General features: G+C 41.0%; 1 protein-coding gene across 1 annotated transcript; it reads left to right on the forward strand.

The window, feature by feature from the left end:
• The first annotated feature begins 193 nt into the window (after positions 1-193).
• Positions 194-26,447, forward strand: BUD13 (BUD13 homolog). Its single transcript, XM_059416636.1, has 10 exons — positions 194-381; positions 2,274-2,367; positions 5,944-6,028; positions 8,652-9,314; positions 10,887-11,191; positions 12,728-12,827; positions 13,389-13,527; positions 13,846-14,030; positions 14,270-14,351; positions 26,046-26,447. The coding sequence occupies exons 1-10, from the start codon at positions 239-241 to the stop codon at positions 26,137-26,139; spliced, it is 1,890 nt and encodes a 629-aa protein (XP_059272619.1). The 5' UTR covers positions 194-238; the 3' UTR covers positions 26,140-26,447.
• Positions 26,448-26,698: the final 251 nt, after the last annotated feature.

Genomic DNA, 26,698 nt, shown 5'->3' on the forward strand with positions numbered 1-26,698 from the left:
GGCAGATAGATGGACAAGCAGAAAACGTGGTCGGGTCGGCCGTCCGACGCGGAGTGGGCGCGGGACATAACGCGCATTTTTCGCGAGTCCGCCAGGGCGCTCACCTGTCACCCGGGTCAGTTCCCATCACTTTTCGCCACTTCCGGTAGCGGCCCCGCCCCCTCGCGTCCCTCCGTGCGTTTCGCGTTCAAGAATTTTGTCCCCAGCGCCGAGCCGTCTCCCCGCCCTCGCCGCTGCCATGGCGGCAGCTCCGCCGCTCTCCAAGGCCGAGTATCTGAAGCGTTACTTGTCTGGGGCAGGTTCCGGCGTCGATGGGGGCCCTGATTCCGGTCGCAAGCGTCGCAGAAAGCGGCCGAAGCCTGGCGGGGCTGGCGGCAAGGGGTGAGTTGGTTCTGGCGGGGCCGGGCCTGTGGCGGCTGGCCGCCTCTTTCCCCCTGCTCGAACCTCGGCCGGCGCTTCCTCTCTGCGCGCCGCCCGCCAGGCTCCTCAGGGGACACCTCGGGAGCCCGGCTCAGGCGCCGCGCGCCCCGGGCGGTATCTTCCCTTGCTGAAGACGGCTCTAACTTTCATTACTCTTTCCCCGCCTTTGGAGCGTTCCGTCCTCTCCCGATGAAAATGAATGTCGTGCCCTGACAATGGTGGTGGAGCTCACCCAGAGCCTCCCTCTGGATATTTAGGGCCCAGGACCTGTCTGTGGGGTTCAGCAATCCCAGGGACTGTGGTCCTGAGTCAGAGAACTGTGCTTACTTCCTGTTACTCTTGCTAGTGATGCTGTTAACAACCACCACCAGCATTTGTAGTTCTTGTTATGTACCAGATGCCGTTCTAAGTATTTTAGACGTTTTAAGCTTCGGAATACTACCACGAAGTTGGTGTTGTTATTATCCCCATTTTTCAAATGAGAACTTTGTAGCTCAGTGTACTGGGTTGAAGGGTGTCCCCGCCCCCATTCATGTACACCCAGAACCTCAGAACGTCTTTCTTTGGAAATAGTGCCTTTGCAGATATAATTAGTTAAGATGCGGTCATGGTGGGTTAGGATGGGCGCTAAATCCAGTGTGACTGGTGTCCTTTTAAGAAGAGGGAAATTTGAACACAGGCATGGGGGAGAACCGCTATGTGAAGATGGAGTCCGAGATTGGACTGGATTTCCGCTGCCACTAGCCAGAGTATGCCTGGGACTGCCAGAAGTTGGAAGAGTCAAGGAAATATCCTCCCCTAGAGCCTTGCCAGCGGGCATTGCCTTGCACACACCTTGATTTCAGACTTCAAGCCTCTAGAACTGTGAGAGAGTACATTTCTGTTGCTTTAAGCCCCCCAGGTTGTGATACTTCGTTAGACAGCTCTAGGGAACTAATACCCCCAGTTCCAAAGAACGAAGCCATTCCCATTCCTGGTTTGGTTCTTGCCTATTCTTGCTTTCTGTCTTCCTGCCCTTCTGACTTGTGTAAATTCTTTGGAGACAGTGCCATGTAGTGAAAAGAGCTTGAGCTTTGGAGTAATGCTGGTCAGAGTTTGAGTCCCAGCTGTGCCACTTTGTGGGTTGTGTGGCTTGGGCAGGATATTTCATCTCTTTAAGACTGTTGACACATCTTTAAAATGAGAGTAATAGTGATATCACTTTATAACTATTATTAGAGATGTATAAAGTGATCATGGCTTTTCAAATTGAATGTTCATGTCACGGCAGTCATTGTTAATTATTTGGACTCGTCTGTAGTTTGTCTAACAAACATTTATTGAATGCGTACTTCTATGCCAGTTATTTCAGGGTGTTGAGGATATCACTGTGAATGAGAAGGCACAGTCCCTATTCGGGTGCTTCTCTCCTTACCTCCCACAACCTGTTACGCATCCATGGGATACTTTCATTGTATTATTCACAAAGAAAATGAATCATATTTATGATTTAAAGATCTAATTATACAACTATATGAGAAGCTCAAGGAAAGTAAATGTAAGGTAGGACTCTTTAAGAATCTTAAGAGTTTCCCATTAAAGAAAAAAGAGTAGGTCCGGCAGAGGGAAGGAACTGAATATGTGAAAACTGATGTGGTAAGAAATTTGGCTCATTCCAGGCACCAAAAGATGACCAGCTAGGCAGTAAACTATGGAGACAGTGGTACAAAGTGAAGTTGGCCATATAGGCAAAGACTGGACCTTGTAGAATCTTGTAGGATTTTGAACTTTATCCTAAAATCCATAGATGAGTGTTTGTAGGCTGTTTCCAAGAATGATTCTTCCTTTTTTATCTTTTTATTTTTCATATTTAGAATGAGGATTGTGGATGATGATGTGAGCTGGACATCTATTTCCACTACTAAACCGGAAAAGGATGATGATGATGATGATGGAGATTTGCCTGTGGTATGTATCTTTGAGGCTGTGAGGACTTCTCAACCTTGATTCCAGTACAGGGTAGATTTATATATATGTGTATATATGCTGAGGGCAGAAAAGAGATTGACACTTTTCAAAGAGTTATTTTAAAGTAGTCTTCTTTGATGATGCCTGTAGACTGTTTTCTTTGTTTATGGAGGGCCTCATTAGCCTAGAAATGGGAACAGAGAGGCAGGACTTCTAACTGTAATATTTAATAGTTAGCCATGGTTCAGTTTATTGAAATGTACCTTAAAAACAATGTTCAGGTTCAATTAAAGGAAATTTTTTATTTGTTCCTTTTGTTCATTGATTCAGCTGGTTTAAAATTGTATACTTTTGTTTAAGTACTGAAGATAGGTAGGTTAATAAAACCAAGTGTCTGGACTTTAGAGACCATACCCTAGAAGGGAGACTGAATTTCAGATTTCAACAATGTGATAAATAGTGGAGAGACATTTCACATATGCACCGAGTACTGTTAGAGCACTGGGGGAGTAGCACATTTTTAAATTCCACTAAGAATTTTTTAAAAATATTTTATTTATTTGAGAGAGAAAACACACACACACACACACACACACAAATTGGAAGGAGTGCAGAGGGAGAGGGAGAACAGACTCCCAGGTGAGCCAGGAGCCCTATGACCTGGGGCTCCATCCCAGGACCATTGCATCATGACGGGAGCCCACTGAGCCGCCCAGGTGCCCCTCACTGGGAAATTCTAGGAAGGATGTAAATACCCTGAGTTTTGAAGGACCAGTAAGAACTAAGTGGGCAAAAGCATAGGCAAGTAATCTTGGATTGGTTCCATCATGGAAACCTTGCTGAGAAACACGGCGAAAAAGGAGAGCCGTTGATAGGCTGTATTGCACTAACAGGTTGTAAAAATGAATTCCAGATGAGTATATTCAGTGTTAATTCCCAACATATTCTATAATACATCTTTTAAGAGAAGGTTCATATCAAATAGTGGGGTACCTGGCTGGCTAAGTCGGTGGAACGTGCTGCTCTTGACCTTGGAGTTGTGAATATGAGTCCCACATTGGGTTTAAAGATTACTTTAAAAAAAGGTCAGGTGGGAGAGGGGGTGGTGCCTGGGTGGCTGAATCAGTTAAGTGTCTACTTTTGGCTCAGGTCATGACTCCCAAGGTCCTGGGATCTGAGCCCCACGTAGGTCTCCCTGTCACGTAGGGCTTCCTGCTGAGCAGAGCAGTCCACATCTCTCTCTTCCTCTCCCTCTGCCCCTGCTCATGTGCTGTCTGTTGTGCTCACTGTCTCTCAAATAAATAAATAAAATCCTTTAAAAAAAAAAAGGAAGAAGGGAAATAATGATCCTAAGGGGCCAATTAATTTGAGTCAGATCCAGTCACTTAATTAATGTTTATAACATTTGTTTTTTTAATGTTATAAAAGCAATACATATTTATTTTAGAATATTTGGGAATTTTAAGGTTTAAAATTTTGAAAAAAATACAATAATCACTTCTCTATGACTGTCCAGAGGTAATAACTGCTAACATTTAGATGTGTATGTCTTTAATTCATAGATTATACAGGCTTGTATTTTATTTATTTTTAAAATATGATCAGGATCATACTGAACATATGGTTTTGGAACTTGCTCTTTCACTTAGTAGTATGTAGTGACTTCGTTAGTAAGATTTTAAAATATTCTTTGAGGACATGACTTTTAATGGTTGCAATGGTAGTTCATTATATGTATTAACTTAACCTGTCCTTTTACTGTATTTATGGATGGTTTTCGGTTTTAAAATATAGTGCTTTGAAAAACATCTTATACAGAAAATATTGTGGAAATCTGTTTATTTCTTTATTCCTATCAAATGGAATTAATAGGTTAGAAACTCTGGTCCTTTTGAGCTGTATTCCCATATTGCTTTCCAAAAGGTAGTGTCAATTTTATACTCTCCGTAGAGTTGTTTGAGAATGCCATTTTCCCATTTCTTCGTGAATACTAGAGAATTATTTGCAACAACAAAAACAATAGGTTTCAACCTGTGTCAGTTTGGAAGGTGAACAGTGGTATCCAGTTTCTTTGAGAAATAGTGAATAATTTTCCCATATGTTTATCGAGCATTTGTATTTTATGAATTTGGGGGGATTTTTTCCATTGTTTAGAAAATTGGACTTTTTAATTTCTCCATTTATTTATTTGATATTTACATAAATAAGAATATATTACTTGTTTTACTGTCATAAATGTATTTTATTATTTGTCTTTTCACTTATAAGGTTCTGACATTTAAAAATTTTAATTTTTATATAATCAAGTGTATTAATTTTCCTTTATAATATTGTCTTTTGCTCTTATGATTGCCTCAAAACCTGAACAAGGGAGGATTTAGCCCCACTGCTCTCTACACTGGTTAAAACAGGTCTTGATTATTGAATTCATTTTTGAATGGATGGTCTGCAAGACCATCATCACCACCAGTACTAACGGCAAAATAATTAGGACAAGCACAATACCAGTGGCAGCACAGGAGTAATGGGTATAGTTTATTGAGCATTTACCATGTACCAAGCTGTTTAGCTTACATGAATTATCTCATTGAATCCTCATAGAACCTTGAGTCCTTCTTTCACAAATGAGGAAATTGAGCTTTAGAGGAAATAATTTGCCAAAGGCTACACCAATATTAAGTGGCGGAGCTGGTGATTTAGATTTCGGTTTATCTTGCTTGAATTCAAGCTTATGCTTTCCTATCTCAAAACTCGCTTACCTGAGGAATGATGGGAACAGAAAAATAGAGGTGAATTATGACCTGGGTTTGGATTTCAGTTCTGCCACTTGCTAGCTGTGACATTGAGAAATCTACATAACATCTTTGAGTCAAAGTTCTTTATCAGTGTGGAACCTTTCTTTGGAGGGCTGTTTTGAGGATTGAGTGCGATAATAAAAGGGAGGGACTAGGTGAGTGATCGTTTATCAAGGATACAAGAAGATTCCATATTTGTTTGGGAATTTGAGTGATATGAAGTGTGTTTTTATCCCTTACAGATTCTGTGATTCTGTGTACTTCTTAGTACACAGAATCAGAATCAGAATCAGTGCACAGAATCTTGGTTGGATCTAAGAAAACCTATGATTGTGATTACCTATAACAGGCTTCATAAGGGGCCTGAAGCCCTTGGTGAGTGATAGGCATCACAGGGAACTTGCCTGTATTTTTACTCTGAATGTAAAAGCAAAAAGGTAAAAGGAATTTAGCTTTTAGCTTATCCATAGCAGTTATGTACCTGGCAGGTTGATAAAGAAGGTTTGTAATGAAGAAATTCACCTTTGGAAGAAAATTGATCAGCCAGAGAAAGATCTATAATTAAACTATCCAGCGATAATCAGATAAACATCTCAAGGGGCAAACAGAACTGAGGACCACTACATGTGTCTGCATGTTTTTTCATGGCTATTTTGGACTTGCATCTGCCATGTACATTAGGAATGGGAATGGTCGTAGCTTCGGGTTCTTGAAACAACAGTGCTTGCTCCTTGCCTGGATCCTGTGGGTTTTCTCAACATAAGTGTCCTAACTCTGACAGGTGGCTGAGTTTGTGGACGAGCGGCCGGAAGAAGTAAAGCAGATGGAAGCCTTTCGTTCCAGTGCCAAATGGAAGCTTCTGGGAGGTTAGTTTCAACAATGGATAAATCTCAACTTCCCATATATAGGGGAAGCCTTTTTTTCTTCTTTGTACTTTCCTTTTAGAGAAATGCATAGTTTGTTTTAGTGTGTCCTTGATCCTGAAAAATATAGTGTGAAAAAGAATTCAGAACTTCTTCACAGGTAGCAAGACATGGGAACTGAGAGAAAAGTATCCTGTTTTCTCTTTTATTTTGGCCATTAGGGTTACCGAAATCAGGAATTGACTTATTTGGGGATCTTGCAGTAACCACTCCCCTCAGGCCCAAATAGCGGGGCACTTAGTACATAGGCAGGACTTTGGAGGAGTAAATCTTTCTTTGTTCTTCCCTTTAGATATTGGTATTTTGCTGTGTGTTATCCTCCACTTGCCCACTCTATACCCTCTCCCTAGGCTGATAATTTAACTCCCTATTTAAAAATTTTTTGAGTTTTTGAGGATTGGATAAAAGGCATTTGTCATGTTTGAGCAGAGACTAGCCCTATTCTGATTTGTCTCGGTTTTTCCCCTGCCTGGCATGAAACGGGGATCTTGCTTCTGAATAGCCATTTAACTTCAGTTTACTCTCGACACGTGTTCCTTTCTCATACATGAAGGGTAGAAGAATTAACTCCTAAACAGGATTTGTTCTTTCTCTGTTACACATTTTGCTTATGTTAATTATCCTACAGTTCTGATAAGGAAAAAAAATGCATAACCAAAGAGACAGTTGGCTATAGGTTAGTGATCACTATTGCTTAAGTTAACTTCCAGTACATTATAATGTTTTATGAATAAGAAGTTTATTATCAGTGTATATTCTTTCATCAGAATCTTACTGTTTTCTGCCTTATCCTGTGGTTGTGTTTCTGGTCTTTTGTATAGTCCTATTTTCAGAGAGAATCTTCTGGTCTCTGTATTTATAGGTCTAGGAAGTGATACTGAACCACCCTGTCCCCCCACCCCCAATAATTCTTTTTCTTTACTCTCACTGCTCCATCCCTGTTTGTCACTGGAAATAGCCTCACTGGTCTCTGATCTTTGCTTCCTTTTTATAAATATCACGTTATTTATTGATGCCATGGATTAGATTTGGTGTCAGGTCTCCCTCAGATATCAGTACTCTTCTGTGAGTGGTGATTCCAGACAGATAGGGCTGTTTCCCAAAGTAAAGGAGTTGACTTGGTTTAATTCATCCACTTAGCAGTTGTTCATTGGGCCCTACCCAGCATTCATTTGTATTGGGGCCATGGAGCTCAATGACAAGAAGTAGAAGGAGAGGAGAAACTGGATTTTGGCAATGTCCTGAGTTGCTGTAAACATTTCATTCCCTTATAACTTTGAAAACTGGAAGTTTCAAACTCTTTTGTGAACTACCTATTTTAAAAGTTTGTGGGGCGCCTGGGTGGCTCAATGGGTTAAGCCTCTGCCTCTGGCTCAGGTCATGATCTCAGGGTCCCAGGATCAAGCCCCGCATTGGGCTCTCTGCTCAGTGGGGAGCCTGCTTTCCCCGCTCTCTCTGCCTGCCTTTCTGCCTACTTGCGATCTCTCTCTCTCTGTCAAATAAATAAATAAAATCTTAAAAAAAAAGAAAAAAGAGTTTGCACATGGACTTTGGAGTCGGATGGACCTGGACTGGATCCCCTACCACTCCAACCACATTGTAACAGTATGACTTTGGCAGTATGACTTAATCTTTCTCAGGATTCACTTCTTCATCTATAAAATGAAGGATAATAGTATTTGTCTTTCAGGCTTGTTGTGAGAATTAAGTGAGGGAATCTGTATAAATCATTGGCTTGTAGTAGGTGATGAGGAAATGCTGATCCCTCTTTTTATCTGGTGATCTCCCCCCAGTAAGGAGCACAGGGCTGTGGATTAAATAGTTCACAGTAATTCATTTTGATGGGGCACAGTCTTAGTTTGTCCTTTGAAAGAAGAATGAATATGAACTGTATGTTATCTAGTCTGAATATCAGTAGGAACCTCTGGGAGCTCTGCACAGACATGGTTTTAAGAATAGTATTGGATCGGGGCGCCTTGGTGGCTCAGTGGGTTAAGCCTCTGCCTTCGGCTCAGGTCATGATCCCAGGGTCCTGGGATCGAGCCCCGCATCAGGCTCTCTGCTCAATAGGGAGCCTGTCTCCCCCTCTCTCTCTGCCTGCCTCTTTGCCTACTTGTGATCTCTCTCTGTCAAATAAATAAATAAAAATCTTAGAAAAAAAAAAAAGAATAGCATTGGATCGACAGCTGGAGGATCAGGGTGTTAGCCTATCTTCTTATTTTAGTGGTTGTGACTTTCCTTAAGAAATCACTCATCTTCTTGGAGCCTCTGTTTTCATGTCTGTGAAACAGGGATACCTGCCCTGATGGCATAATATAATACCATATTGTATCAGCCCAAGGTATAATATGAAAAATGCATTTAAATGGCTTGTTAGGCAAATACAAGAGGTTATCTTTACGGTATTCGTGAGTGCTGGTTGACTGCCCCTAAGCAAAATAGCTGGGCAGACCTGGGATTTCTGAGTTGTTTTGACATGTGTGCTGCCAGGGCATCTTTTGAAACTTTGAGTACAAGGGGTGAATAGAGCACCCGTGGGATGTAACTCTTTGCCCTTTGTGTTTAGGCCACAGTGAAGATCTGCCCTCACACAGACACTTCCGTCACGACACCCCGGATTCATCTCCCCCCAGGAGGGTCCGTCACGACACCCCAGATTCGTCTCCCCCCAGGAGGATCCGTCACGACACCCCGGATTCATCCCCCCCGAGGAGGGTCCGTCATGACACCCCAGATTCCTCTCCCCCCAGGAGGGTCCGTCACGACACCCCAGACCCATCTCCTCCCAGGAGGGCCCATCATGCTTCTCTGGATGCTTCTCCCCTCAGGAAGCCTCATCGTCACTCTTCAGGTGTGTCTCCTAGGAAAGTCCATCACGACACACCAGATCCATCTCTTCCTAGGAGGGCCCATCACAGTTCCTCAGATAGCTCTTTTCCCAGAAGGGGCCGAAATAGCTCCCCTGACACATCTCAACCGAGAAGGACTCTTGACTCCTTGGACACATCGCAGCTCAGGAGGGCCCACCATGACTCCCCTGATTTGGCTGCTAATGCAAGAACCAAAAGCAGTAAAGCCCTAGAAAGAGCCTCTAGCAAAACTTCTCCACATCGGAAGGTGCCGGGACCATCTCATGCATCACTCCCAAAGAAAAGCAAGTATGAGTATGACTCTAACGTTTCTCCTCCAAGAAAAAAGCAAGCAAAATCTCATAAGCATGATTCTAAAGGTAAGCATTTGATTGCCCATAAGAGGGAATTATCCCCTGGGTGCTTTCTTTATGGACCTCTTACTTGTGGTCTTTAGAAACGAGAATGGTATTTTTTGGAGTTTTAAAAACTGTAGGAAAGTGGGGAGAGGTTGGGCTGAGGAGAGTTAAAATTTACAGTGGCAAGGAGGACGTTTTTATGTATCTTTTTGTTTGTCTCCCCACCCCATAAGAAGATGCTACATGTCTGATGTAGAAATTTCAGAGTGTACAGAGATGCGTACAGAAGTAGAAGGAAAGTTATACAAAATTCTGTCTTACAGAGCCATTCACTCTTTGTGTTGTGGCCAATGGTCTATTTTCTATGCACTTTTTATGTAGTTAAGCCCTTTCTATGTAGTATATACGTGTAGTATGTATAATATTGCCTGTTTTTTTCACTTAACGTTGTCTTCCCTGTGTCATAAAAAACATCACTTTGTCGTATTGGTGTTCTGTTACATAAATGTGCTTAACCATTTTCTTAATGCTGCATATTTTAGGTTATTTCTAAATTTTTGCTTTTATAATTTTAAAATGAACCTTGTACATAAATCACTTCCCCATTCTGGATTATTTCCTTATCTACATTTAGTTGGATTTCCTGGAAATGTAAGTACTTCTAGATAAGTTTCCTACAAAACTAAAGAGAAATTGACTTACTGAGTAAGAGGGATATATATTTTTAAGACTTTTTTTTTTAAGACCATTGCAGATGACCTGTTTTGGACTTGATTTATGATGTTTCTGTCTACAACTCAGGCTTGTGTAGTGAGATTCATTTACTCAGTCTTTGTCCCTAGGTCTTGTTTTCTTTTCTTTCTTTCTTTCTTTCTTTTTTTTTTTTTTGAGGATTTTATTTGAGAGAGAGAGAGCAAGCGCGCACGCGCCTGCCCCAGCATGAGTGGGGGGAGGGGCAGAGGGAGAGGAAGAAAGAGACTTCTCCTGACTATCCCCTTGCAGGGAGCCTTGCTGAGCCGAAGGCAGATGGTTAACCAACTGAGCCACCTAGGTATATTCTAGGTAGTTTTTTTTTTTTTTTTAAGATTTTATTTATTTGACAGAGTGAGATCACATGTAGCCAGAGAGGCAGGCAGGGAGAGGGAGAAGCAGGTTCCCTGCTGAGCAGAGAGCCTGATGTGGGGCCTGATCCCAGGACCCTGAGATCATGACCTAGGCTGAAGGCAGAGGCTTAACCTTCTGAGCCACCCAGGCACCCCTCTAGGTAGTTTTTTAACTTTTGCCACATCACTGAAATCTGAGTGCAAGTTGTTTTGCCCATTCTGTGTTCAGATAAATATGACATAGGTGAGTATATTGAGGTTTTACATGCTAGTCACAGTCACTAGTAGCTTGGGAATAGATCCCCACATGCTACTTGTTGGTTTTGAAAGTTGTCCCTGACTCTGCTCTTCTCCTGTGTCATCTTCACTTGTGTTTAGGTGAGTGATAGCTCTTTAGAGGAGGACTGAATGAATATTGAATATTAGCTTGGTAAGTTCCGTTTTTAAGATTCTGCCAAGGGGATTAAAGACTTCATTTTTAAATTTCTAGACTCTTCCCCCAGCCATAGGAAGTTTCACACAAGCTCTTCACCTAGGAGACATCTGAGTCACACGTTGGATTCTTCCTCCTATGCAAGTGACAGTCGGAAAGCCTCAGATTCAGATCTTTCTCCTCCTCGACATAAGCAAAGTTCAGGGCACAGGGATTCTGACTCAGATCTGTCACCTCCACGGAATAGACCTACACGTCGGAGCTCTGATTCTGACCTGTCTCCACCAAGGAGGAAACAGAGGGTCCAATCTTCTGATTCTGATCTGTCTCCACCTCGAAGGAGTCAACCTCTAGAAAAGAAGGTAGGAATTTTCAGGAGCCATATCCTTTCCTTAGAGTGACTTCGTTTCCTAGCTATGTACACATCTCAGATATACAAATCAGAGAGGGAGGAGGTGACTCCTAATGGCATAGTAAATCTAGTGCAGAGTTACCTCAAGAGCTCTTTGCTTCTCTCTGAGGCAAGGACTGCCTATAACCTAGCCCAGATGAACTTGCAAACACCAGGTTTCCTAAGTGCCCTTTGCCTTTCTAGCCTCTTAATTCCACAAATCTCATTTTTTAATAGGTCGGGAAAAACTTCTGTGAACTGAGAACTGTAGTTTACCGAGTAGAGTTCAGAGTACAAACCTTGTGTTAATCGGGCCATACATTTGAGTCCTACTTCTTCAACTGCTGTTTGTGATATTGGACTAAGCTATGGAATATCTCTAGCCCCCAGCTTCTTCATCTGTAAAACGTGGATAAGAGTAGTATGTACTTCATGAGGTTACTATGAGAGTCAAATGAGTCAGGGTAAATATAACTTAGCACAGTGCCCAGGCAACATGAGACTTTAGCCTAAGCAATTTTTATTATAAATTGGACTGCAGGTCTCTGTATCCAGAGCTTAAAGAGAGGCATTTAAAATATAAAACAACTTTTAGAAATCATGTCACCTGGGAAGTCAGTGTTTTGTTTCATTTTAAATATGTGATAAAGCATGACTTGCCCAGAGCATCCACAGGAACTCTGAGCAGTTGTTTTGTGAAGCACACTGGTACTCGGGACAGAATCTTACTCCAGTGAGCCGGTTAAGAAACAGGCATAGAGCCTGCAGTGTGCATATTTCCCTCCAACCCAGACTTCCCAGGTAGGTCTCCTCTGTCACCCACATGGTCCTTGTTGTCTGTCCCAGACTCAGGAATTGGGGTTCTTCTCTTTTGGGGAAAAGAGGTTTGTGTGGCAACCGGACCCTTTGACATTTTATGTGTCGTTTACTTCATGGACAATTTCACAGTAATCAAATTGAGTACATAGCACATGATACACTCTGTACTCCATTTGTGGGTCGGTTGTTTACCTTGATATGAAATGGAGTTTAATAAAAAAGGTTTGATCTGGTCATAACTTGTCATGATCCTAAAATTTATCCACAATTGAAGGATCTTGGATTTGCTTGAGTTTGTAGTTGAAATGAAGTATTTTATCAGTGTGGGTCTCTACTGGAGACCTTAGAGCTTGATACGGGTTTCTGATCAGGTGACCTGAGAGTGTGGCTTCATGTGTGCAGTTTTTATACTGAAAAGTCGGAAATATGTGCTGTACCTTTTCGTTAATATTCTCTTGGTTTGTGTTTCTGTTTATTCTTAAAACTTGATAGTACTCTTAATTTGCCATCAAATTCAATTTTATTTCTTGTTTATTTTGTGAATCTTGTGATCAGTAATGAGAATACAAGGCTAGAGTTTTTGGTTTGGTTATTGCTAATCATCAGGCAAAAATGCATCTGTGTGTACACTGGAGTGTGCTGCTACATTGTTTCATTAATGTTGGGTGCTCCATTTTCCATTGCATAGGCTTCATACATGTATTCTGGGTCTAAAACTGGGTTGGTGTCTGCTGATGTGCACCGAGAGGAGCAGGAGCTCAAGAAACGGGAAACCCTGGCGTTTGAAGGTAAAAATGTGAAAGTGCAGAGACCAATCAAGGCGCATGTAGATTTTATTATTATTATTTTTAAAGATTTTATTTATTTATTTGACAGAGAGAGACACAGTGAGCGAGGGAACACAAGCAGGGGGTAGTGGGAGAGGGAGAAGCAGGCCTCCAGCTGAGTAGGGAACCCAATGCAGGGCTCAATCCTAGGACCCTGGGATTATGACCCAAGCCAAAGGCAGATGCTTAACAACTGAGCCACCCAGGTGCCCCTTATTGTTTTATTTTAATATAGTTTATTGTACCTGATATTTTAAACTTTTAATTGATACTAAATTTCAGCTCTGGTTTTTTGCATTATTCTAACTTCTTAGTGGGCCCAGGGGGTTCTTTTCCTTCTTGAAAAAGGTTAGATATTGGTAGGAACTATCTGTAGTCTGGCTGCAAAAGTTTTTTTTTTTTTTTTGGCTGCAAAAGTTTTTATCTGGCATCAGAATCCCAAGTGGTTGATTTCAACTGTTAGAATTATTTCTGATTTTGTTACCTGGCATTTATCTTTAAAAGCAGAATTTTCCTTTGCAGCTGAATCCCAGTATGCTGAAACTGTATTTCGAGATAAATCTGGCCGTAAGAGGAATTTGAAACTGGAACGTTTAGAGCAAAGGAGAAAAGCAGAGAAGGACTCGGAGAGGGATGAGCTGTACGCTCAGTGGGGAAAAGGGTAAGAGAACGACTGAACGGAGGAATAAGACTGCGCTTGGACTGGAGAAGCTCATTCTCTACTTTTTTGATCCGCTAGTTCATTGCTGTGCCTTCAGAGGTCTTTCAGGAATGGAAAATTCAGTGTGTTCAGTCTCCTTTCTAAGAAACTGATTGATTCCACGCTTTCAGTTGGTGTTCTAGGAATTTTACTCTTTAAAATATTTGGCCTATGCTGCTAGAAAAAGGAGATTCTCCAAATGTAGTCGTATGGTCTGTCTCAGTGTAAGAGGGGAAATGTTACACAGGGTAGCAGACGCTCTTGGTTCTTTTCGCCCAGGCTAGCCCAGAGCCGGCAGCAGCAACAAAACGTGGAGGACGCAGTGAAGGAAATGCAGAAGCCTCTGGCCCGCTATATTGATGATGAAGATCTGGACCGGATGCTGAGAGAACAGGAGAGAGAGGGGGACCCCATGGCTAGCTTTATCAAGAAGAGTAAAGCCAAGGAGAATAAGAATAAGAAAGGTGAGCCTTCCAGGACTCACCAGAGATGGCGGTGACTTGTGGAAGGAGAGAGGGTCTTTAGTTGGCCACATGTGTGGGCTTTCCCATATGGTTCTAGGTTCCTTGTGTTTGGGAGTTTGGGCTCAGCTCAGTAGAGATTTCTGTATAACATTTTTTGTTACCTCTGCCACCCAGGTCTGAAGTGAGTTACATAGATAACTATGTATCTATACATAGTTTCTCTCCTCTTCTCTCACTAGTGAGACCTCGATACAGTGGTCCCGCACCACCTCCCAACAGATTCAATATCTGGCCTGGATATCGCTGGGATGGAGTGGACAGGTAAGCCTGAATGTTTCCCACGTTTTTGTTTTCTCTTTCATCTGGCCCTTACTCTCCCTCACTCTCTGTTCTAAGCACAAAGTTAATGACATGCAATTTGCTTGCTTTTGTTTCTAAGGTCTCCACATGCCATTTCTCATGCTTAGAATACCCCTCCTCCTCCTTTTTTTTATTTCCTTCTCAAAGCTTTTTAAAGCTCTGGACAAATAACTCTGGTGCTGCTGGTAGGATACCCTTTTTTTTTTTTTTTTAAAGATTTTATTTATTTATTTGAGAGAGAGACAGTGAGAGAAAGCGTGAGAGAGGTGTGAAGGTCAGAGGGAGAAGCAGACTCCCCATGAAGCTGGGAGCCTGATGCGGGACTTGATGCTGGGACTCTGGGATTGTGATCTAAGCCAAAGACAATTGCTTAACCAACTGAGCCACTCAAGCGCCGTACCCTTTGTTTTTGACATTGTTCACTTTGAGTGATATTTTCTAAGGTTTAGAGGAGATGAGTGATGGGTGGGAGTCTGGAGTCTTTTTTGTATAATATTTTTAAAATGTAGTTCTTGAAAAGGAAAATAAAATGTAGTTCTTGAACCTTCTCTTCAGTGCCTTAGGAGTGGGCTACTTATGGTGTCTCACTGACCCCTACGACCAGCATCTACCCATTGACTCTAACTTTCTGTCTATTAGCATGATGACTTAAATGTGCTTCTGTCCAAAGTCTGTCCCTTGTTTACATGTTAGAGCCCATCTCCTCTCGCCTACTAAAGGACATTGTTCTAGCATTTAGCTTGGTGATTCTCAAACCTTTTGATCTCAAGACCCCTTCATACTCTTAAAAATTGCTCAGGACCCCCAAAAAACTTTTTATGTTGAATATGTCCTTTAATATTTACTATATTAGAAACTGAACTGAGATGTTTAAAAAGTGTTTATTCGTTCATTAAAAACTTAATAAAGAGGGGGCACCTGGGTGGCTCATTGGGTTAAGCCTCTGCCTTTGGTCCAGATCATGATCTCAGGGTCCTGGGATTGAGCCCCGCATCAGGCTCTCTGCTTGGCAGGGAGCCCGCTTCTCTTTCTCTCTGCCTGCTTCTCTGCCTACTTGTGATCTCTCTCTCTGTGTTAAATAAATAAATAAAATCTTAAAAAAAAAAACAAAACTCAAGCCACTATGCTAACATAATTGCCACATTTTTAAAGAAAAATAACATTCCCCAAACAAAGCAAATAGAAGAATGGCATTGATTAGCATTTTTGTAAATCTCATTCATGTTTGGCTTAATAGTAGATAGCAGGATTCTGCATTGAGTCTTTTGCACTATGTTAATTGAAGTATAGGAAGAAAATACAGCTTTAGAAAATTCAGCCTTATCTGTAGGTAGTTAGAAAAGGCAGGCATATTATGGTGGTGGTTTTTTTTTTTTTTTTTTTTGTATTATATGTTTTGATTAAAAGCTCAGCAAGTGATAGTTTCTTAGATGTGATTTGTAATGTGGTATCTGGAACCATATAAAAAAACATGCCATACTGTTTCATTAAAAATCCATTTTTTCCCCCCTATTTTGGATGAATCTTTTCCTGGTGCATGATTTTATAACATGATATACTGGTCATTTGGAAGTACAGGTTTGCTGAGTTTTTCAGACCTGCCAGATGTTGATGTTCAATCTTATATTTGTTAACGTTACTTGTTCTCATCACCAAAATCTTTAATGGGAAGCTAGGGTTCATGGTGGCGATGAATGTTTTTTGAAATTCCTAATTTATGCTTAAAAGCTTGAATTTTTCATTATGACAAATATCATTGTATTTATTATGTTATTATAGTGAAGCTCACCTTGTACAGTAGCTTTTTTGTAGATTGCATCAGATTTTGTACGTAGAGGATCAGGTCATCTATGAATGTAGACAGTTTTACTTCTTCCTTTCCAACCCCAAATGTCCTTTGTTCTTTTTCTGACCTTACTGCACTAACTAGAACTTCAGTGCAGATGTTGAATAGAAGTAGTAAGAGACATCTGTCTTCCTAATCTTTAGAAGAACGTCAGTCTTTTGCCGTTAAATATGTTGTAAGCTATAGGTTTTTTGTAGATTCCCTTTACTGAGTTGAGAAGGTTGCTTTCTGTTTGCAGATTGCTGTGAGTTTTTTTCCTAGAAATTTGTGTTGGATTTTGGTTCATTCTTTAATCCATGAGTTACTTAGGATCCAATGAGTTACATTGTTTAATTAAGGACTTAGGACCCATTGAGTTACGTTGTTTAATTCTACACTTGATCTTAGGCAAAAGGCCATTTAGACATTTCTGGATATCTCACTGTTACTGACTTCCAGTTTAATTCTCTTGAGGTCAGAGGATATACTCCATAATACTTTGATCTTATTGAAATTTATTAAGCTGCTTTATGGCCCACTATATAGTTTATCTAGGTGAGTAATCTATTTGCATTTGAGGATAATATGTATTCTGTAGTTGTAGGGGGAGCTGTTTTGAAAATTATTTTTTGAAAACAAACTTTATTGGGTGGCTCAGTGGGCTAAAGCTTCTGTCTTCGGCTCAGGTCGTGATCCCAGGGTCCTGGGATTGAGCCCCGCATCGGGCTCTCTGCTCAGCAGGGAGCCTACTTCTTCCTCTCTGCCTACTTGTGATCTCTGTCTGTCAAATAAATAAATAAATAATCTTAAAAACAACAACAACAACTTTGTTTTTTAATGATTGTGGATTTATAGAAAATTTGCAGATAGTATGAAGAATTCCTGTGCACCCCTCATCCAGTTTTATTACTACTCATTACATTACCGTGGTACAATTTATCAGACCCAACATTCATATGTTATTAGTAATATACCAGATTTTGGGTTTCACCAGTTTTCCCACTAAAGTCCTTTTTCTGTTCCAGTTCAGGTTCCCGCATTGCACATAACTGTCGTTCTCTTTAGTCTTCTGTGATCTGTGACAGTTTCAGTCTTTGCTCTTTGTGATCCTGTCAGTTTTTTAGAATATGGTCCGTTATTTTGTAGAATGTCCTTCAAATTGGGTTCATTTGTTTTTCTCATGATTTGACTGAGGTTATTTGTTTATGGAAAGAATACTACAGTGGAGGAGTGCCCTTCTCATCAAATCATTTTAACCAGTACATCATAGGACATCCCTTGTGATGCTGACCTTAATCACTTGGTTAAGGAAGTCCGCGTTTGCCAGTTTCTCCACTTTGAAGTTACTCATTGGTGCCTGGGTGGCTCAGTCGGTTAAGTGTCTGCTTTTGGCTCAGGTCGTGTTCCCAGGGTCCTAGGATCGAGCCCCACATCAGGCTCCCTGCTTGGTGGGGACCCTACTTCTGCCTCTGCCTGCTGCTCCCCCTGCTTGTGCTCTCTCTTGCTATCTCTGTTGCTCACATAAATAAATAAAATCTTTAAAAAAAAAATGAAGTTATTCATTTTCCCTTTCTGTACTCTGCTCTCTAGAAGTGTCGCTAAGTGCAACTTGCATGCCAAAGGCAACCTGTGGGTGGGATATCTACGTATAATATTTGGACTTTTTCTATAAGGATTTGTTTCATCACCCCATTTAGTCAGTTACTTTTTTTTGTCAGTAATTGTCTTATGTATTTTATACTGTTGTAATCTAGTAATATATTATTTATTTTTTTGCTCAGATTGTTCTGTTCTTTAGCCACTGGGAGTTCTTTAAGGTGTCCCTTTTGTGTGCCCTATCCTTTTATTTTTTGAGCACTCCCTGACTTTCTGATACTGCAGGATTCTCCAGACTCATCTTGTGCTTTCCCTGTCCCAACTTTAGAATTGGCCATTTCTCCACGGGGCCCCGACTACTTTTAATGGGTAGTGGAAACTAAGATTTGCCTTGTAGAAGTACTTGTTGTTACTTGGATGTCCTTGTTTCTAGGCCCTGTCAGCAGACAGAGCTCTGTAGTATGTGTCTAGTAATCCGTGTATATACACATATCTGTCATCATTTCTGTACCTGCTTATGTATGTGTCTGTATTCATACATACTTATATATACAGATACATGAGTATGAGTTCATACTCCTGTAACCTACTATAATTCAGTATTACCTTTTCTACTTGTTTATCTATAACTTTCCCCTCCAACATTGTGAAACCTGGCACCCATCAGCTACCATCTATTTACTTACCTCAGTATACATGTAAAACAGCTTCAGAATTGAGAAACGAAGTGAGAAACAGATTTCCAGTTCAAGTATAGTATTTATGTGTAGTTACTTTTGTTCTTACCCTTAAATTTCTAATGAGAACACCATTTTCCAACAAAACTTAAAGGGTCAACTCTCTGCCTCCCCACCCCATACTACTGTGTCCTACATTTGTATTATAGGTAGATTCATTTGTCATAGTCTGCAGTCTGTCCTGGGTCTCCCGACATCCTGGGTGATTTTTCCTTTTTAGAGTTTGCTTATGTTAGTGTTATTTTATTATTTTTTTTTATGGTGTATAGTTCTGTGCGGTTTGACAAATGCAGAGTCCTTCATTCGCCGCCCTAGTACTATACAGAAAGTCCCATCATCCTAAAATTTTCTCTGCAAGTCCTCTTTTAGTCAGTTACACCCTCTCCACCAAACCCTTGTGATTAGTGTTCTGTTTTCTCTTCCTGTAGTTCTGCCTTTTTCAGATTGTCGCATGAATAGAATCATACAATATGTAGCCTCTTGAGTCTGACTTCTTGCGCTTAGCAAAATGCACTTAAGATTCATCCATATTCTTGCATGAATAGCCCATTGTATGGATGTACCAGTTTGTGTATTCCCCCATTTGAAGGGCATCTTTGTTGCTCCCAGTTTTTAGTGACTGTGAATAAAGCGGCAGTAAACATTTGTGTGTAGAGTTTTACATGGACATAGTTTTCAGGTTACTTGTTAAGTGCCCACTGATTGCTGGGTTATATGGTGAGATTGTGTTGAACTTTGTAAGAAATGACCAGTTGTCTTCCAATTGTCTATACCATTTTATATTACACCAGAGAATGAGGATTCCTGTTGCTCCGTATCCTTGCCAGCCTTTGGTATTGTCAGTGTTTTGGATTTTAGGTGTGCACATTTAGTATTGGATTTTAATTCCTCTGTTATTTTAGCTAAGCCTCTGCAGTTTTTTTTTTTTTTTTTTTAGTGTTTGCTCTAAGGATTACAGTATGTATCTTTAACTTACGGCCTGCTGAAAGTTGTAACTGTACTGTTTCCCAGAAAATGTAAGAGCCTTGTAAAACTGTAGTTCCACTTACCCTCTGTTCTATGTGCTTTTGTTGTCATATATAAAACGTAAATGGTATGGGTCTTACAATACAGTGTTCTAATTTTTAATTCACAGTTACTAAAAAAAAACCAAGAAAACAACAAAATGTGTAGGTGTTCATATTTAACTCGTATACTTAACCATTTCTGGTGCTCTTTTTTCTTCCCTCTGAACAACTTTAAATATTCCTTTAGTGCACGTTTATTGGCAACAAATTCTCTCAATTTTTGTTGATCTGAGAATGTCTTTATTTTACCTTTATTTTTCAAAACTTTAATTTTGAAATAATTTAGATAAGAATTTGTAAAAATAGTACAGTGTGTTACCCAGCTGCCCCCATTGATAATCTTATGTAACCATAGTACATTACCAAAATAAGGAAATTCACTTCGGCACAATTCTATTAAATTAGAGTCCTTTTTCTCACCTTCATTTCTTTCTTTCTTTTTTCTTTTTTTTTTTTTTAAGGTTTTATTTATTTATTTGACAGACAGAGATCACAAGTAGGCAGAGAGGCAGGTAGAGAGAGAGGAAGGGAAACAGAGAGCCCGATGCCAGGTTTGATCCCAGGACACTGGGATCATGACCTGAGCTGAAGGCAGAGGCTTTAAACCACTGAGCCACCCTCTGTTCATTTTTCTAGGCACCCTCTGTTCATTTTTATCACCATTTTTCTCATTAAGATCGCATAGTTACTGTTGATCTGTTTTCAAGTTCATTGATTTTCTGCTTCTCTAATCTGTTAAGTGCATGCAGTAGATTTTTTTTTTACTGATTTTTTTCAACTCTAGAATTTCTATTTATTGGTTTATATTTCTTTGCTGAGATATTCCATCTGTTTATTCGTTATGAGACATTTCCCTCTTCCTTGAGAATATTCATAATTAGTGCTTTAAAGTCCTGTGTGCTAATTGCAACATTTGGGTCACCTCGGGATTGGTTTCTCTTAATAGCTTTTTTTTGAGTTTGATTACATTTTACTATTTCTTTACATGTCTGGTCATTTTTTAAAATACACTAGATATTAAATGGTCCATAATAGGGATGTTGAATTCTGTTACATTCTTCTGAAGTATGTTGATTTTTATTCTAGCAGACAGTTAATGTGGGTGTATTTGAACTCTAAGCACTGTCTTCTTTACAGTGGGCAGCAGCTACACTTTTTGCTCAGTTCTTTCAATTTCTAGCTGCTGCTTTTTCATCTGGCCCAATGTGATTTTCCTTGGACAAGCACAGTTTAGCAGTTGGCTAAGGATTTGGGTGTGGTTTGTGTGTAGATTCTGGGGTTCATGTGTTTTGTAGTTTCCTCCCTTTCAGAGTTTCCTCCCTGGTTTTCCAGCTGCTCTGCGTCTTTGCACTGACATCTCTAGCCAATAAGCCTGTGGCTTTTTGCTTCCAGGAGCTGTTCAGGTTGGGAAAGACCCTCTGGCAGAAAGCCTCACAAATCTCTTTTCACACATAGATTCCCATCCAGGTTCTGCCTGCCTTTTGGTCACTTTCCCAGGCCTTCAAATAATTTCAAATGCTTGCAATTCTGTATTTTGTCCGGATTTTATAATTGCTATCCAAGGGGAGATTAGCCTGCTCAGGTTCCTCTGCTGTGACTGAAATTCATTGCCCCACCTCATTTGGGTTTAAGGCATTGTTCTTCTGTCCCTCACGGTGCCTTTGAAATCTGAGACTCTAGTTCCTGATTTTGGCAGGTATCCACAGGGTGACTGTGGTTTTAGGCTCACTTACTGCTTCTAGTTTGCAGCTTGCCTGATATGGGTTCTTTGGCAGTGGGAATATCTTTCAGAATGCTCATTTGCAGTCAGAAGTAGATCTTATAGCCACACCCTAAAGATTCTACCTGCTACAGAGCCCCCCCCCCTCTTTTTTTTCTATTAAAAAATTTTTTTTCTGTATCCAAACTCAGAATTCTCCCTGACCTCCTATTTTCCTGGTGTCTAATCTGTCTCCAGCTCTCCCAGTAGTGTTCTTCCACTTTTTATCCCCTAGATCTTTCCTTTTAGTTCTCTTTCTCATCTCTGTTTTCTTTCTGATTATTTGTTCTTTCGTCACCAATTCTAGTTTCGTCTGGTTTTGACCCATGGCAAGTGAACATTTATGGAACAGATCTGTAGTTAGAAAAACCCATAAGGTCCACGAATCTAATTCTATTATTAGTTAAAAGACAAACTGAGGCTCAGATAAATTGAACGACTTAACTGGAGTTATTTAGTTCACCTGAAAAAGCTGGAATTAGAATCTGGGCTCTAGATTCTCTAGTCCAAGACTTTTCCACTGTGAGTGCTCTTGCAGGTTTTTTTTTTTTTTTTTATTCTGTAGGGTTTGGTTTTTTATCCTTCTGTCCTTATCTGTATGATCATATTAGTGTTGGCTCTCTTAAGTATTTATTCCTCAGGGCAAAAAACATTGGTTTTCTTGGTGTTCTAGCATATCCTGCATGCTTCTAAGGTTAGACATGGAGCCGTTTATAATAAGCTTACCTTCTACCTAAAACATTCCAGTACTTACCCTACTCGTCCCTTACTGAAGGTGTGAGGAAAGAGGGAAGCCTGTTACCTCAATCAGTCTAGTAACACTTAGCAGAGATGTGATTACTTTAAGCAGCTGTGTGCTAGGTGCTAGGTTCCCACAATTCGTGAGAGACAGTCCCTGAGCCTAGGAACTCACTTTCTGTCTAGAGGAGAAAGACAAGTAAATAATTTCAGTGGTACTTGCTAGGTATTATAGAGGATTTTCAAGGTGCTTTGGGAGAGTAGGACTCAGTAAGGAAGAGGGTCCTTTATGGGTAAAGTCACAAGAATATAGAATGTCATAGTGTTATGGAGGGGCCTTCATCGGCAGTCCGCTGCTGTTGGATAGCATGAATGTAGAGTGGAGTGTATGAGATGGACTGGAAAGGTGAGCAGGGACCTGGTCACAATAGGCTTTGGAAGCATTTCTGAGGAGTAGTCTTCACTCTAAAGGCAAAGGAGAGACACTGAAGGATTAACAGCTCCGCATTTTAGATAGAGGCATCATTATGGCAGTAATCTGAAAAACACGTGAAAGGCGCAGGTCTGGAAGTAGAGAGACAAGGTACAGGCTGTTGCAGTAGGTCAGGGTGCAGGAGACAGGTCTGAACTGGGGCGGTGGGAGCGGAATGGAGAGAGGAGGAATGGGAGAAGGTGGCAGGATCTGGTGACTGACTTGGGGAGAGGGAGGAATCACTGCATTTGGCAAGAACGAAGGTCACTGGTGACCTGAAAGAGTGCTAACTCTGTGGCGTGGTGAGACAAAAGCCAAGGTTTAATGTATTAAAGGAGTGAATGGAAAGTGAGGAAGTATAGACAGTGAATACAAGCTCTTTTAAGAAGTTTATAGAAGTAGACAGAATTCATAGTATTAAAGGGAGTTGCGGTCTACTCCTTGAAACTCATTACACTCTACTCTTGGTTCTTTTCTCTTATTATTGGTCACCTTTATGAGCTCTCTTCCCCTTCGTGCCGCTTTAATGCTGCTAGGGGCTCCATCTCTAACCTTAGCTGTTCTCACTCCATGTGCTCTTTCTTGCTAAATCTTTCGACACACCTTCAGTTACCACCGAAAGGTATGTGATCCCCAAATCTGTGTCTGCGGTGTAGTCTGGTGTGTATAACTATGCACCAGATCGCTCTATTGCTGTGTACCTGAGGCACCTTAAGTGCAAGGCATTCAGAGCTGAGCTCATGAACCTCAGCTCTCCTAACCGGCTCTTCCTCTTATGTTCTGTCCTGTTTAGTGCAGCCTCATTCATCTGGTCCTGAAAATTATTAACCTGCAAGTTGAACTTACCTCCTCCTCCTTTGCTCTTACATAGCGAGTCTGTCACTAAGTCTCCTTTATCGCTGCGTTCATCATCTGTTGCCGATACCCTGTAGTAACTTTCCTGCCTCCAGTCTCCTCCAGACCCCAATGTGTATACCTTAATTAAAAAATTCTTAATTGCTAAAAAATGACTAGCATCTTTTGAGCTTTCAGTGAGTCATAATTTTTTTGCTGGTGGAGGGTCCTGCTTCGTTGCAGTTCGCTGCTGACTCAGCAGGATGGAGGTTGCTGAAGGCTGGGGTGGCTGTGGCAAGTTCTTAAAATAATACAGCAGTGAGGTTTGTGACATCATGCGACTCTTCCTTTCATGAACAAATTCTCTGTAGTGTGCGATGCTTTTTGATAGCATTTTGTCCACAGTAGAACTTCTTTTAGAATTGGAATCCATCCTCTCATACCTTGCTACAGCTTATTAGCTACAGTTATGTAATATTCTGAATTGTTTGTTGTCACTTCAGTGGTCTTCCTAGCATCTTCTCCAGGGCTCAGTTCCATTTCAAGAAACTACTTTCTTTGCTCATCTGTAAGAAACAGCTCCTTGTCCATTCAAGTTTTATCATGAGATGGCAGCACCTCAGGCCCATCTTCAGGCTCCACTTCTGATTCTAGTTCTCGTGCTGTTTTCGCCACATCTGCAGCTCCTTTCTCCACCAAAGTCTTGAACCCTTCCAGGTCTACATGAGGGATGTAATCAAATTCTTCCCAATTCCTGTTAAATGTTGATGTTATTGTCCTCTCCTGTGACTCACAAATGTTCTTAATGGCATCGAGAATGATGAAGCCTTTCAATTTACTTTGTCCCCATCCATCAGAGGAATCATTGTGTATGGTGGTAGTAGCCTTACAAAATAATAAGACTTGAAAGTCAGAATGACTCCTTGATCCATGGGCTGCAGAATGGATATTGTGTTAGCAGGCAAAACAAAACAAAACAAAACAAAAAAACCCCAAAACACAACAAAATATTCATCTCATTGTCCCATCTCCATCAGAGTTCTTGGGTGACCAGGTGCATTGTTAGTGAACGGTAATATTTTGAAAGGAATCTTTTTTAATGAGCAGTAGGTCTGAAGAGTGGGCTTAAAATATTTGGGAAACCATGTTGTAAACAGCTGTGCTGTCCTCCAGGCTTTGTTTTTTCATTTATGGAGCTCAGGCAGAGTCGATTTAGCGTAATTCTTAAGAGGCCCAGGATTTTTGAGTGGCAAATGAACAGTGGCTTCAACTTAAAGTCACTAGCTGCGTTAACCCTTTAGCAAGAGTCTGCCTGTCCTTTGAAGCTTTGAAGCCAGGCATTGACTTCCCCTCGCTAGCTGTGAAAGTCCTTGAGGCGTCTTCCAGTAAAATACGTTTCATCTACATTGAAAATCTGTTCAGGGGAGCCGACTGTCTTAGCTAGATCTTCTGGATAACTTGCTGCAGCTTCTACACAGGTATCTGCTGCTTTTCCTTCCACTTCTATGTTATGGAGACAGCTTCTTTCTTAAACCTCACAAACCAGCCCCTCTAGCTTCAAACTTCTCTTCTGCATCTTCCCCACCTCTCAGCATGCACAGATTCGAAAAGCGCTAGGGCCTTGCTCTGGATGAGGCTTTGGCTTAAAGGAATGTTTTAGCTGGTTTGATCTTCTATCCAGACCACTAAAACTTTCTTCATTATTGGCAGGAAGGCTGTTTTGCTTCCTCGTCGTTTGTATGTTCCTTGGAGTGGCACTTTTCATTTCCTCCCATAACTTGTCCTTTGCGTTTACAACCTAATTGGCGCGAGAGGTGTAGCTTTTGGCCTGTCTGGCTTTTGACATGCTTTCCTCACTTGCTTTTGATTTAAAGTGAGATATGTGGCTCTTCCTTTTATATAAACACTTAGAGGCCATTGTAGGATCGTTAATTGGCCTAATTTCAGTATTGCTGTGTCTCAGGGAATGAAGATGCTAGAGGAGAGGGTGAGAAATGGCGGGTTGGCTGGTCAGCAGAGCATTCAGAACACATACAACATTTATTGACCAAGTTTGCCATTTTATAGGGGCACAATTCATGGCACCCCCAAATAGTTTACAACAGTCATATCAAAGATTATTGTTTGAAGATTACCATAGCCAATAATGAGACAGTTTGAAATACTGCAAGAGTTACCAAATGTGACCCAGGCACGAAGTGAGCAAATGCTGTTGGAAAAATGGTGCTGATGGGCTTGCTTGATGCAGGGTTGCCACAAACCTTCAGTTTGTAAAAAATGCATTCTGTGAGGTGCAGTAAAGTGAGGTGCAGTTGAACGAGATGTGCCTGTGATGAGAATTCACTCAATGCCTGTATGATGAGTGGATGAGTGATAAGATGTGGCGGTCAGCTGTAGAGTGGTAAATGTTTGAAACACTTGTTGAGAGTGGTGAAGGGGCTGAACAAAAACTAATAAAAGGATGAGTTACGTATTTTGACTTTTTGATTCTATTGCATATGCCTTAAATATTTTCACGTGACTGCCTTACTTTCCTCCTTATTCATTAGGTTATGAACTCTACTCTTTTTTTTTAAAAAAAAATGTCCAGTTCAGGATTCTGGCTGATCAGTGTCTCTTGATTGCAGATCCAATGGATTTGAACAGAAGCGCTTTGCCAGGCTTGCCAGCAAGAAGGCGGTGGAGGAACTTGCCTACAAGTGGAGTGTTGAGGATATGTAATTTTTCTGAAGCTGTGGGGTGGCTGTGGGTTGTGCTAGTGGATATAGGGCAGCCAGACATCCAGCTGTAACGGTTGTCTATGCTAATAATCAGGGTCCACACAGACCAGCAACTTGAATGCCAGTTTTGACTGTGCAAGAATATTTTGAGACCTGATGTTCGGACTGAGGCACCTGGCCTTCTTCAGGTGTTCCAACACTGGCTATTGTTGGCCTTCAGAGGAAGCATTGATTTTTCAGTGTCCCAGGATTTGTTCTTGGTTAGGGTTTTTGTTTTTTAATAAACATGCATTTATTTTTTCAAAATCATGTCCTTAACTGGGTATTCTCTTTTGGGGAAAAAGCTAATGATGAACCTCCCATGGATCTTGGAGGGTGGTGGTTGGATTTTTCATTAATCTAGAAAGCAGTGTGAGTAGAAACTTCAGTGATGGGTCCTTTTAATTGGAATTAAGTAATATCCTGGATGCAGTGTTACTTAGCTTTTAAGAGTGTGGCTCTGGAGCTATACTGCCTGTGTTTGAATCCCAGCTATGTCTTTTACTAATTGTGTGATCTTG

This window comes from Mustela nigripes, chromosome 1, assembly GCF_022355385.1.
Source record: "Mustela nigripes isolate SB6536 chromosome 1, MUSNIG.SB6536, whole genome shotgun sequence".
NCBI classification, from domain to species: Eukaryota; Metazoa; Chordata; class Mammalia; order Carnivora; family Mustelidae; genus Mustela; species Mustela nigripes.

Bases quoted from the DNA above. Each gene is read 5' to 3' on its own strand.
- BUD13 (XM_059416636.1), top strand. From the start codon at position 239: ATGGCGGCAGCTCCGCCGCTCTCCAAGGCCGAGTATCTGAAGCGTTAC. The intron at 6,029-8,651 runs GTTAGTTTCAAC...CTTTGTGTTTAG, and splicing joins CAAATGGAAGCTTCTGGGAG to GCCACAGTGAAGATCTGCCC. The intron at 11,192-12,727 runs GTAGGAATTTTC...TCCATTGCATAG, and splicing joins GTCAACCTCTAGAAAAGAAG to GCTTCATACATGTATTCTGG.